The following is a 14390-nucleotide window of genomic DNA, read 5'->3' as shown; positions in this document are numbered from 1 at the left end:
TTCATTTTGTGCTGTATTTTCACAGAAGCATATACTTTTGGTACCTTGACAGCTCTTCTATTAGAAAATCCATGCCCCTTGTTGCAAATTCCCCATCCAGTCACTTTAGGAATGTGGTACCATGGTCTGCATCCAGAGTTGAAAGAAAAATGTCTGAGAATTTGCTGCTTTTAAAATAAAACGTTTCCAGCTCCATTTGAAGCAATGCTCACTTTACCATTTTATACTGAATTTTTACACTTGATACGTGGCTGGACATTTCTTTACGGAGACACAGTCTTCATATACTGTATGCTTCAGATATGCTCTGCCTACCTATTACAAAGCTTGCAATAGATCCTCGATTCATGCTCCATGATAGTTTCCATACAGGATATAAGAGATGAGTAACTGCCCCAGTGTTCTGTAATATTTGTATTGTTTATCACATGGGCTATGGGCATCACCATAGCCCATGTGGGGGTTTGGTTTATAAATGTAACACTTTTTGATGTACATTGAAAACTATTTGATCCTAAGTAGTAACAAGCAGAAAATGAGTCATTTTAAAAGTGATCCAGATTGTGTCAACACACTTTAAGCTGTTCTTTTAGACAAATTAGATTAACACTAGTGGATTGGTGAATTGGTGGAGCCTTGTGACAGTCCACTTCTCTTTGCCCCTTGGGAGTTTACGTACAATGGATTGTGACAATAGTAGGTTGCCCATTTTCTGAAAATAGGTAAATTAATTATTTCAAGAAACACATTTCCCTACATTTGCTTGGAGTGATCTCCAATAAAGAACTTAAAAAGAGAAACATAACTACTACACTCCACAGGCTTAAGCTAGTTCGGTTTGGTCCCGAATTATTAAACAGAAGTCAAACTTTGGTACACCTCAGCTCCAATACTAAGGGCAGGTTGTTGCTGATGTTGGGAGTTGTTGGAGTCCACAGTGTGTGCAATAAATTCAAATTGGCTAAAAATCCCCCATTTGTTGATCTGTCACTAGCCCAACGTAACATGCACACGCTCTCAGTTAAGAGTGTTTTTGTGTTAGTAATAGTAATGGGTAACATACCGATAAATTACTTACTTTTAAGAGCTACTCTTAAGCTATGCATGTAAACATACTGCAGACTGATCCGGTCTGGTCTGGTGAGATACTTGTTCACAAAAACAGTCCCTGTAAAAACTGTTTTTAAGTTGTCAGTCAGCTCAGCCATTAAACTTGATTGTTTCTAGACTAAACATTTGTGTAGGCAGATCCTGAATGGTAGAATCTGTGTAGATTCAGATTTACAAAACTGTAGATACACCATGATCTGCACAAAATAGATCTAAAGCTAACTTTTTCTGTGTTAAAATTAGGGCTGTCGATTTAACGCATTAATTCAATGCGATTGATTTTACAAAAATAGCGCGTTAAAAAAACGCACCCGAGACGTCTGACTTAGGTGTAAATTGACGGGCCCTTAAACAAGCCCTCATAATAAATCCCCCACTGATTGACAAATTCACTTGTGAAATGGATTGCTGTGAACTGTTGCCAATGACAACAGTTCAATATGATCAATATGATTCAATATGAAGACTTATGATCAATAATATGGTAGCAAACAATACATTTTATTCTAAAGCTGCTTTTAGTATTGTCTCATCAATGATGAACTCTTCTATCACAAGAATGTAATGCATTTGAATTATCTGAATATTTATGTATATATATATATATATATATATATACATTAAATATAAAAAAAATGATAATTATATATTGATATAAATATGTATAATCATTATATATTGATTTATTGTTATAATAAGGGGCTTTCTCGGCAAATATTTGTGATTAATCGCAATTAATGAATCGGAACACCATGTAATTAATTCGATACATTTTTTTATCGATTGACAGACCTAGTTAAAATACTTCTATCCCAGCTTTATTTGCAGAGACAACTATAAGTAAGCCATGCATAGGTTCATTTTCTCGAAAACTGTAAACACTGTTTCTGTTGGGCTTTGAAATTTGCTCTGTTTGTTTTGAGCAACCCAATTAGACCTGCCCCAACAACGTTACTCAACCAATGGCGTGAGTTGGGGGCTGGACTATCCCTTTGGTTGGTCAACGGCCAACGGGGGGCGTATTCAGAAAATTATTTTGAAGAAAAAGATAATTTTTTAAATTCTGTTGCAGAAATTACATACTTCAGCTTTAATTTTTGTAAGTTCACAAGCTTTTGGGATCATCACCATGGCTCTTTCCTGCAGATGTGTTGTATCATTTATGCTTTGGATGTTTTTTAGTCTAAACCCTTAATTATAATGACATTATTCTTGTTTAACCCTTATGTTGTGTTCCGGTTTACTTAATCCAATTGGAATACAATTCTTTAAATTTGTTCATATGTGGTATCTGAAAACACAAAAAGTATTAGGACCATTTTCTTTACATTTTATTGGTTTTATTTCTCTATGTTACACCTGTTGTGTTCCCGGTCAGAAATGACCGTCCATTGGAAATGAATGGATTAGACTACAAAATACAGAAATAGTAAGTGTTCAGGAGCATCCCAATCCTTTAGATGAGCACATATGTGGGTGTGTGTTTGCACACACAAAGTCCTCGGACATGTACCTACACACACACAAACACACACACAACGTGTGTTGAGCGCCCTTTTGTGCATCGTCTTTCCATGTACACTCTTTGAGGAATATGTCAAGATCTACTTATCATATTATGTTTTGTTTGGGCTCGTTTGAATCGGGATAGTCTGCGAAGTTACGATATGTCATTGTCAGTGTTATATGTATGTTTCAGGAACAAATAAGGAAAAACATGACAAAAACACACTCAAACCATCTGTCATATAGACTTTTCATGATTCAATCAATTTCCAATGCATCAAATCCTTTTCTCATTGAGTAGCTTGTTTCACTTCGAACACCCTTTCATGTTTACTTTAATACTAAATGTTTGACACTTTTATTGAGCATTCTTCTACTCCCTAATGAAGTCGGGTGTGCTGTGTATATGTTTACAACAGTTTTATAGTTTTCTTACATAGACTTCCCACAAAGTCATGAGCATGGTTGTGAACAGGAAAATAAACAGTTTTAATGTTTGTGTAATTTAAAGGCTATTTTATGACAGAGTTTAGATGGCATGCTCAAGGCCTTTTAGGAAAATCTGTGTTAGTGTGTCCACATCCACATATCCACTATGTGTGACCAGAAATAGCACACTCTACTTTATCCAGCTCCTTGAGTGGTACTCAGAGAGTCCTCACCCTTTCTCCTGAGCACTCCAAATCTTTCCATTCCTTTAATACTGACACACACTCACACTCTCTCTCTCTCTCTCTCTCTCTCTCTCTCTCTCTCTCTCTCTCTCTCTCTCTCTCTCTCTCTCTCTCTCTCTCTCTCTCTCTCTCACAGGGCTTGTGCAGCGTTGTGTTATCATCCAGAAAGATGAGAATGGCTTTGGGCTGACAGTGAGTGGAGATAACCCTGTGTTTGTTCAGCTAGTAAAAGAGGGTAAGAAAGAAAATCTCTCTCTCTCTTTTTTTTTTTTTGCTGTTGTCCTTGTTTGGCCCTTTGCAACTTGATCACACATAAATATCATTCTTATGATTGACATTAACACACATTTGTCTCATTTAACTACCCAGGCTTGGATAATTAGCCAGTTATGTAAGACTACAGTACAGTGTAATTATGATCAACAGCGCTAAATAAATGGTTACTTTGCCTGGTAACTGCAGCAAGGCAGTGCAAGACTGTATTCATGTTACTGGTGACCACCCTTACACAAAAGTGCTGTGGTGGTATCAGATGTATATACCAAGGTACTTCGACATATACTACGGTACTAACTGATTAGCATATTAAGGCAGAGTTCACCCAAAATGAAAATGTTCTCTTCATTTACTCCCTCATGCCATCCCAGATGTGTATGACTTTCTTTCTTCTGCTGAACACAAAGATTCAAAGATCTACAATGCAAATTAATGTTGACCAGAACTTTGTAGCTCCAAAAAGCAAATAACGGCAACATAAAAGTAATCTATAAGACTCCAGTGGTTTAATACATGTCTTCAGAAGTGAAATGATAGGTGTGAGTTTAAGTCCTTTTTTTACTACTTTTTCTCTTCCCTGCATTGTATGGTCCTACAGAGCTGAATTATTCTTCTAAAAATCTTCGTCATACACATCTGGGATGGCATGAGTGTGAGAAAAAGATGAGAGAATTTTCATTTTTGGGTGAACTATCCCTTTAATATGTAATAGTATTTACGCGGTACTTTACAGAATGCTATGGCAATGGTAAGATGTCTGTTTTCTGTTTACAAATGCACTTATCTGGTTAACATTTTTCATTCCAGCAAAAAGGTTTGATCTTTCTTTCTCTTCTTTTGCAAACAGATGGAGCTGCCATGCGAGCTGGTGTTCAGACAGGCGACCGGATCATAAAGGTGAAGATCATCACGGTCATCGTCAGTTTTATAAATCTGTGGAATAGATGTAATAGAGTGTCAATAGTCAAAGATTCAGCTCAACAGGAGTGCAGCCTACTGTTTCAGACAATCCCTAGATACTCTTATTAAGGGCTTGTGTCTTTAAGCCCTGGAGCAAAAATACACAGATGCTCGCTCTCCTGACAGGCTCGCCTGATGTGGACAGGAAGTCTATGGTGCCTCGCTCTGCCACCTGCTGGCTGCATGGAGCAATGTAGCTTCATGAAAAAGCCAATGTTTTGAAAAACTTCCCATTGTATTCTTACAGGTTTATTCTATGTTAAAATTAACTGGTCCACAGCTGGTCCAGTTTATGTACATATGCGTTCTAGAGTAAACAAAGATGCGATGCCAAAACTTAATGTTCAAAAACATACTTTATGCACCTTTAAATAAATGCATCCCATACTGCAGTGATTCTCTGTAAACCCTTAATGCTGCTCTAATGGACTATTAATGCATTCTGCTCTGTTGGGTGTCATCTATATATTTAATATGATCAGCGTGTTTTACATGTTTCTTTTTTTATACAGGTCAATGGGACATTAGTAACGCATTCAAATCATGTAGAAGTCGTAAAGCTAATAAAATGTAAGTAGCCTATCCTTCACTTTAATCATTCGACTGAAGTAATTCATCGTTAAAGGGATAGTTTTAAAATTAAAACAATTCTGTCATCATTTACTCACTCTCATGTTGTTCCATTACTATATGACTTTCTTATTTCCATGGAACACAAAAGGTGTTTGGCAGAATTTTAGCCACAGCCACCAGTCACTTTCATTGAATGAAGAAAACATACATTTAAAGTGAATGGTGACCGACTCTAACATACTGCCTAACATCTTTTATGTTGCACAGGAAAAATAAGTTAGAGTGCGAGTAAATTATGACAGAAATGTAATTTTTTGTTGTACTGGCCATTTAAGAAATACAATAGTGTACCATTGATAGTTTTAGTAAACAAATATCCAATTATTCTCCTATCACTAATTGCCATTAACCTCTTATTTGTCTTACTCAATTTGTGTGTTAACAGCGGGTTCCTATGTAGCCCTGACCGTGTTGGGGAGACCACCGGGACTGCCTCAGATCCCCCTGTCAGACGGTGAGGGTGAAGAGGGGACTCTTTCCTTGCTCACCTCCCCTCATTCCCCTGGACCCATCATTCCAGACCGCTCCTCTTCCTCGCCCAGCCCCTCAGAGCGCAAACCAGCCCCTCTGTCTGTATGGGTAAGAGCAGCAATAAACAGGCAATAAATCTCCATTTCTGTAACATATCACTCACTCATCTGCCCCTTAGCGTCCTCTGTGTATGTCTCCCTTGAAAACATTGCCCTTTCCTTCTCTCTTCCCCGTCTGCTTTCCTTTTGTTTTGAAGGTAAATTAGCAGCAAAACTCTGTGGTGTACTGAATTGGAGGTGTACTTGTGGATTTCATTTAAAGCTTACCTTCAAACTCAGTGCCTCTTTGCTTGACATCAAGACATGGTCTAATGAAATTAAAATGTAACTGTTTGGCCATAATGACCAACGTTATGGTTGGAGGAAAAAGGGGTGAGGCTTGCAAGCCGAAGAACACCATTTCAACTGCGAAGCATCATGTTGTGGGGGTGCTTTGCTGCAGGAGGGACTGTTGCACTTCACAAAATAGATGGCATCATGAGGAAGGAAAATTATGTGGATATATTGAAGCAACATCTCAAGACATCAGCCAGGAAATCAAGGCATGAAGATTTAAAGTTGTATTGCCAGATTTGAGAGGTTGTAAGTGCCGATTTGTGGTTGTACTGCGAAAATGAAGTGCTGATGAAGTTTATGTGTAATACAAGTTTGTGTCTGTAGTTGTATTTATGTGAATAACATTTTACACATTTGTGACAGAAGCTTTGAATTATTGTCTGTGAGTGCAGATTGCAACATTCAACTTCACATTTTTATTTAGCAAGTTTTCACATCAGAACTGTGAGTGTAAATTTCAACTTACAAGTACAAATATTTTTTGTACAAGTTCTCCAATCCAAATATGCAAACTCTTGAGTTTTGCTGCTGATTTACCTTTATATATCCTCTTCATTTCCAGCCTTTCAGAGCCAAAGTTTTTCCTGGGTGTGAAATGGTCTTTGATGGTGGCTGATGTACACGGTCATGATGTACATGTGCAAAGTTGGTTTATTACATAATTGCAATGATGTAGTTATGTAGTTGCAAATAAGTTGTTTTTATTTTTTTTACTTCAAGTTGCAGTGGAAAATCAAAATAAATGTAATTTTATTAACACCTTATTTCTATAGGGGTAGTTATAGTATTCTGACAGTACCCAGTAATACAGCCGTAATAATACCGTACTGAATTGAGACTGCTTTTAGTGAAAATGTTTATTCAACCTCAATTTTGCAGATAAAACTATAAGCAAGCCAATTTGAAATCTGTAAACACGGTGTCTTTGTAGCGCTATCTACCTTTTTCCTACATCCCGTGATGCTTTGTGAGAAATACAGCCGTTACTGTGTAAAACACAATTTTCTTAGTGGCGTACATCCATTTATTCATACATCTAAATGTGTTGGGATAACAAGGGCAGGATCTCTGATTTCATGATGACTTGATGAAAAACTGGTGATGCAGTTGAACTTTAATCTAAGCAAAAACACATCATCTGTTATTTTAGTGGTGTTGATGTAACTATCCGTAAAGTTAGAGCTGTGGCCGAAATCACCCGCTATTCACGATAAAGTACACTTTTTTTTTTTGGGTGTTGTCCATTTTGTTCTGATATTCGAATTCAGAGTGAGCAACTGTATCCTTGCACATTTAAACTCATTCTTACCCACCATGCACTCTTATTTTGAGTATACAGCTGATGTACACTCGCCAATACTATATTGCTCATAATCAGACAAATCATTACTTAGTTAAAATAACAAAGTGTAGTGTTATAAAATTATACAGATAAATTTGACAATTTATAAAGATAAGTAAAAAATGATTTTAGTTGAGGTTAATGTTGATTTTTATTTTGCCGATAATGCCAAGGGATTCGTTTATTTAGAGGACAGTGCACAGTGGAACTTTTTCAAATATTCGGTTATGTATGTTACGTCTTCATCTACCAATTAATGTTATGTTATCGATAACTTAATTACTTTATTAGAGTCGCATGAGGGCACTATGAGCACGTCATCTCTTCATTGCGCTCAGAAATGATGTCCAGTTTGGATTGGAGAATGTCAAGATATTAAAAAATAATAAATACAATAATTTTCGCTTGTTTAAATGTATTTATTCTTTATGACAGTTTTTTTTTATTATTTTAATCATTATAAATATTATATATATTTTAAACTTGACAAACATCATGATGATTTATTGTATGCAGCATATATCATTTTATACGAATAACAAGTATTGTTATTGTTGTTGTTATGATTATTATTATTATTATTATCCTACATGTAAGATAATAGTACATTTGTGACAGTTGTTTCTGTCTCTCTGAAGCACGGTGTACACGTCAGCATACAAATTCACTCACTATTTTCGTTTACTCCTTGCTGAAATAGTGCACTCACTGACATCCACTATACAGGAAATAGTGACTGGCAAGTGAGCGATTTCGGATAAAGCAACTGTTTACATGGAGATGAGCTCTGCTAACCCCACCCACAGGAATCACATTGGTAGTGAAAAATCAAGAGCTTTTTTTTACTGAAGAATTAATGTAAAGTGCTTCCACAAAAATAGAAGTTTCACAGTTCTGCTTTTAAATCCTCTGGCCCACTTGCTTGCTAAACTTCCATTATAACTACCCCTTCCATTATAAGGGGTAGTTCAGCCAGAAATGAAAATTCTCTCATCATTTACTCAACCTCATGACTTGAGCTCATTCGCATAAGTGCAAACACATCAACCACGTGACATTGTGACAGTTCTCAGAGTCTTCGATCTCACTTCCTCTATGACAAGAAATGAATAAGCGTTCAGAGCGCACTGTGATGTTTGATCATAATCTGTTTATGATGTTACTAACAGGCCATGACGGAGGAGTACAGCAGGAACCCCACTCCTAAACTACTGAAGGAAATCCAGGAAGCCAAAAAGCACATTCCACAGCTCCAGGAACAGCTGAGCAAGCCCATGGGGACTGGACAGGTACACACATATGTACACACACTCTCTGACTCTCTCTCAGTTATTCAGTTTATAGAAGTCTCAAGAAATGAGTGAACTTAATATAAACTTTGGAATTTTAATGGTAACATTTGTTTGGTTTATTGTTCTGGTTAGGGTAAGTTCAAGTGCTTACACACTTACATTACTGCTGTGGTACTCAACCTGCAACCCATAAGCCATCTTTTTGTGGCCTGATTTGAGACGACATCTCCCAAATATGTTGTAGGATGGCTCCTTATCTCCAAGGCCAGGTGAAGGGGAGCTAGAGGATGGACGGGGGGACTCGGATCAGACCCCTTCCTTGCAGGGCGATGCTGGAGCAGAGCCGTCATGGACCGACAACACAATGAGCCCTGTCAGTACTCCTCCAGATCCAATGATCTTCATCAGTCCTAACCTCCACATTTCACACATGTGCTTTGATACTGGTTCTTCTGAATCCATGCAGGTTACTCCTAGTCCTGTCCCAGAGAGCTCATGCCAAAGAGAGACCCCCTGCCACAGCCCAAAGACCACACCTCGAGACAGCCTCAACTCCTGCCCTTCACCGGATGCTGAAGACATGCCTGACCTAGTGAGTAACCTCTTCACCTCGTGCCGTCATGTGTAGTTCTGTGCGTTTAATGTGCATTTGTCATTTAGGAGTCTCAGTCAAGTGTGGGGAGCCCCTCCTCTCATGTGGTCCCAAGTATCATTGGTGCTGAGGATGATGACTTTGACACAGAGCAGGAACAGGTAGGGGTGTCCATATTCCTGTCTCTTTTATTTTTATTGTTCCAAATCCTAGTGATCTACCTTGACAACATCAACCTTGGTAACATAGGAGCACCATTTCAGTTGTAGAACATTTCAATATTTTCTGTTAACTATAATATTTTATTCCATACTGAAAAGTTTAATAGAAAAAAGTTCCATCTAGTTAGAAATGAACTATTGAACCTAATTTATGTGTGCTATGTATGTTTTGTGATTATTGGAGCTTGGCAACATGCTAACATCAAAGTCTTGTAAAGTCTGTATAAGTTTACTATCACAGAATATCTATTTCTTTGTTTATTACAAGACAAATGAGTACCATATTCATACAAATGACTACTATATCATGTTAATTTTCTGTCCAACAAAAAGTGTTGGGTGTAATCCAATTACAAAGTAATTAGTTATTGTAACTGAATAAATTTGTGCAATGCATTACATTTTAAATACTTGTAATCAGATTACAGTGACTGACTTTTAAGTACATTATAGGGTTATGCTTATTTCTTATATATTATTTATGTAGAATACATGAATTAACGAGTCATTGTGAAGGAGAAATGTGTGGTGCTTGAATTTGAAATTATTTGAATTTGAATAGAGACATTATTTGAATTTGTTGAGTGGAAATGTTTTAGAAAGTAACTTAAAAGTAATGTGACTACTTTTCAATTAAGTAATTAGTAAAGAAATCTGATTACAATTTATAGAAATAATGAGTGATTTGTAGTGGATTACTATTTTTAAGTAGCTTCCCCAACACTGGTGACAGTGTTGAATTATCAGTGTCCCATATGCGTGTACACAAACATAATTTACATGCTATTTATTACTCAAGGTGGCGCTGATGTGTCAGTGATCAATTTGATTTACATTTAACATTGCTATTTGACAAAGCAGCAATGTGAATGTAAACTATAACAAGTGTAACACATGAATAGTATGATATGACTATTGTCATTTTGGTGTATTACTGAAATTATGTAAGTTATTTAGACTCAATAATTGCCTGAGAAAATATATACACTATGCTCAGGGTTGGAAGTAATGAAATGCATGTAATGTGATTATGTATTTAAAATACAAAATATAAGTAACTGTATTCCACTACCGTTACAATTTAAATCATTGGTAATTAGAATACAGTTACATTTCAAAAAGTATTTTTATTTTATTGTCATTTGTTTCATTTAATATTTAGTCCTTTCAGATGGAAAACATTTATAGATATAATTGATGCGATCCAAAGTGCATTTGAACAGCAGTGAAACACTTTTTATGATGTGTTACATTCATACGAGCAAACAGAGAAGTAAGTTTCAAGTAAGTTTGGAGCAGAAGTAATAAAAATAAACCTTGAGTAAATTGTCAGCTTTATGCTAAGCAGTTTTTATAGTCAAAACAAGTGAAAAAATCTACCAGTGCTGAAAATAGTATTTAGAATACGTTACTGACCTTGAGTAATCTAATGAAATACGTTACAAATTACATTTTACAGCATGTATTCTGTAATCTGTAGAGGAATACATTTAAAAAGTAACACTCCCAACCCTGAGTATGTGTATCTTATGTGTTATGTGTAACTCGATACGTGTTTGACAGCCAGTTGCGCCTCATGAAATTTTGGCATTGAAGTAATGAATCCTTTTCTATATTTCTTGCATCATCTCTTTGATGAATGAAAAATCAAACATCAAAATATATCAGAATGTATTGTATTCCTTTTTTCCTAATTGTCTTGAAAAAAATTTTTTTCACTATCTTGGCATTTTGAAGATCCATTTGTAATAGATATATCTTTATATATATATATATATATATATATATATATATATATATATATATATGCTGAGTTGCTAAAGATGCGTATGTAATACACAAAACACCCATGCATTTAAGAGTTTAAGTAGTACATATGACTAGGGATGTGCCTGAGTAATCAATTAATCAAATACTCATTCAGCTTTAAATATTCGTCTAGTAAAATCACTACACGAATATTGCAATTCGATTTGTCTTTGTGCCTTTGCCTGCTGTGGGCAACAATGAAACTGCTTCTTTCACAGAATTTTTCCTCCCCAATTTGGCATGCCCAATTCCCAATGTGTTTTAATTCCTCATGGTTGCACAGTGACTCGAGTTTTCAGTTGCCTCCGCTTCTGAGACAGTCAGCCTCATGCATCTTGTTACCGCGGAGACCTAGCGTGTGTGGAGGCTCATGCTAGTCACTGCAGCATCCACACACAACTTACCACAAGCCCCACTGTGAGCGAGAACCACCTTATAGCAACCATGAGGAAGGTAACCCACCTGACTCTACCCACCCTAGCAACCGGGCCAATTGGTTGCTTTTATTGAAGCCTGGCTGGTGTCACTCAGCACTCTCTGGATTTGAACTCACGATTTCAGGGGTGGTAGTCAGCGTCTGCTGGCTGAGCTACCCAGGCCCCACTTTCACCTAAATTTTGTCATTACAACTCCATGCATTGGTTGGCGCTGTGGATGCATGACATTACTAAAGGAATAGTTCACCGAAAAAGAAAATTCAATCAGTATTTGAGGTGATTGTATGGCTTCAGAAGACTTAAAATGTGTTTCTATGTGTGAGTGCAAATGTTTTGTCATTTTTGAATCAAGATGTATTTTATGCATAGTGCTCAGTTTGTAATAAGAAAAACAGGATCAAATTTAAAGTAATCGATTACTCATAATTTAATGTGTTAAAGTACCTGACATGTTCACACGTTCTGCCCTAAAGTTGAATAATATATGCATTTCTCTTTGTTCTCTTTGTTTCTCTAGATGAATGGCCAGTGTAGCTGTTTTCAGAGTATAGACCTCCTGAAATCTCGGCCTGCTCACCTGGCAGCTTTCGTCCATCATGTGGTCTCTCAGTTTGACCCTGCGCCACTGGTGAGACCAATCCCACCTCTTTCCCACAAACCCTCTCACAAAGACATGTATGTTCCAACCATCTAACGAAATAAAATTACTTTTTGCCATTTATTTATTTTGCTGGCTGCTGTTTATGTGTATTTATGTATGCTGGTCTCAGATCAGACGAGTCAAACTACTTAAGTGTCTCTTTATTTATTTATTTATTTCATTCATTTAAAACAAATACAACGACAGCATTTATCATGAATGAAAAGGAGCAGAAAGAAGTAAAAACGTATAATGTCTGCCCCTTATCAACACAAAATCATTTACAGTTCCAGTTCTTTTGAGCTGTCTCATGCAGCCGTCTCTTTTCCTCATCAAGACATCAAAACACAAAATTACATCAATAATCTCTCTTTCTCATCCTGCAGCTGTGCTACCTCTACGCTGAACTCTACAAGCAGACCAGCTCCAAAGAGACACGGCGAATCCTCATGGATACCTTCTTCGTAGACAAAACAGCTGTGAGGAACCTTATAAAAGTCTCAGCTTGTTTAGCTTTGTGTAGATGAAATGGTCTATAACTATGAGCTTTGTGTGTTGTTTTTATACAGAGTTTGAAAGTGACTGTGCCTGATTCGATCATAGCTGACCTGGGTAAGATTAGACCTCTGAACTGATGTACAGTATTGATCTGATGTTGTTAGACAGCTATCTCCTTAATCACTTTATCATTGATTGATCTTACAGAGGACGTTTAGCCTCATTGTATACATGTAATTGCATAAGATACCAAAATTTCAAACCAAATGGCTTTTATTTAAATGAAAGAAAGAACATGCACACTGTTCAAGCAAAACAAAGTTCACAAAGACGTTTGTTAGGGTTTAAATCATACAGTATAAAACAATAGAAATGTTTAGACACCAGACATGTTTATATGTCTGTAATGAATCTAGGATGTGCTCTCATCAAATCCCTGTCTTAAGTGTCACGCATCTCATTTCCATTTGTCAGTGCAGAATGACATTTCAGTTTAGTTGCTTTGCATGTAACGAGAACAACTTTTGTGGATGTGCATGTGAATGTAGAGCGGACTGCACACTCGGTTAATGCCGAAAGGAGGAGGCCCGAGCCTATCTCAGAGGACACCCACAGACAGTATGTTCAGCAGCTGCAGGACACACTTCTACCTGACATCCAGAAAAACCTAGAGGACTTCAGGTAAGATAAACTCGTCTAAAACACGTACACGTGATATAGAACATGGCAAAGCCCTCCACACGCACTCACTCTTCAATATCAATGTACAAGCACAAGTGTCAATCATCCAGTGAGGTAGATTCCCTGAATGTATAGTCACCTCTTTTCTCAAGTATTTTGTTTGATATGTTTTGTTGTGTTGTTTCAGGCACAAGCGCAGTATGGGTCTGACACTTGCTGAGGCGGAGCTGACCCGTCTGGACACTGAGAGAATGAAAGACCGGGTGGCTCTGGAGAAAGAGCGGTCCTGTGCAGAGCATATCATCTCCAAGATAGAGGACGTATTGTAAGTGCACACATGCACACTGACGTCTCTCTTTGTGTGAATATACCAGTGTCAGAAATGAACTTTTCTATAAAGCCAATATTTGCCCCCTGGGTGTATGTTTTTCTAACCAAATGAAAGCACTCTGGAGTGAATTCACTAAACAGTTGCACATGGTATTTCAGCACTAGAACCTGCATCTTATTCATTAACCTCCCGCAATAACATTTAACCATCGCAATCAGCTGCTTTTTATTGCGAGAAATCAAATAGGGTCATTCTATGAAACGGGCACCTTTTCGATTTTGAAAATGATGTGTTTTGCTAAACAAATACATTGTGCCAGTAAGCTTAATTAATATTACTATAGCAATATATATATACTGTATTAATATATGTTGGCATGTATGCCTCTAGAGAGGTAACAGGGTTGACACAATTACAGTTCAGTACATTAAAATGTACTTGTTAGAAATGTATTTCATTCTGATATTTTGATAATGTGAGAGGCACAAACGGCACTCATTTTGTAGGGGAAAAAAGATTAAA

The 14390-nt window shown here is 36.9% G+C and overlaps 1 protein-coding gene across 8 annotated transcripts in view; it reads left to right on the top strand.

Annotated features, from left to right (window-relative positions):
* arhgef12b (Rho guanine nucleotide exchange factor (GEF) 12b) overlaps positions 1 to 14390 on the top strand; it is a 98794-nt gene that overhangs the window by 53653 nt on the left and 30751 nt on the right. For all 8 annotated transcript variants that reach the window (XM_052097672.1, XM_052097665.1, XM_052097647.1 and 5 more), the window contains 13 exons: positions 3427 to 3525; positions 4414 to 4463; positions 5039 to 5096; positions 5545 to 5738; positions 8537 to 8656; positions 8904 to 9032; positions 9126 to 9251; positions 9320 to 9412; positions 12236 to 12346; positions 12745 to 12837; positions 12928 to 12970; positions 13405 to 13537; positions 13725 to 13862. In XM_052097672.1, coding sequence (XP_051953632.1) covers positions 3427 to 3525; positions 4414 to 4463; positions 5039 to 5096; positions 5545 to 5738; positions 8537 to 8656; positions 8904 to 9032; positions 9126 to 9251; positions 9320 to 9412; positions 12236 to 12346; positions 12745 to 12837; positions 12928 to 12970; positions 13405 to 13537; positions 13725 to 13862 — 1387 coding nt within the window. The remainder of the gene's footprint in view (positions 1 to 3426; positions 3526 to 4413; positions 4464 to 5038; positions 5097 to 5544; positions 5739 to 8536; positions 8657 to 8903; positions 9033 to 9125; positions 9252 to 9319; positions 9413 to 12235; positions 12347 to 12744; positions 12838 to 12927; positions 12971 to 13404; positions 13538 to 13724; positions 13863 to 14390) is intronic.

This window comes from Xyrauchen texanus, chromosome 3, assembly GCF_025860055.1.
Source record: "Xyrauchen texanus isolate HMW12.3.18 chromosome 3, RBS_HiC_50CHRs, whole genome shotgun sequence".
NCBI lineage: Eukaryota > Metazoa > Chordata > Actinopteri > Cypriniformes > Catostomidae > Xyrauchen > Xyrauchen texanus.
Note: the sequence above shows the minus strand (reverse complement) of the source record. Positions and strands in the feature narration are given on the sequence as shown.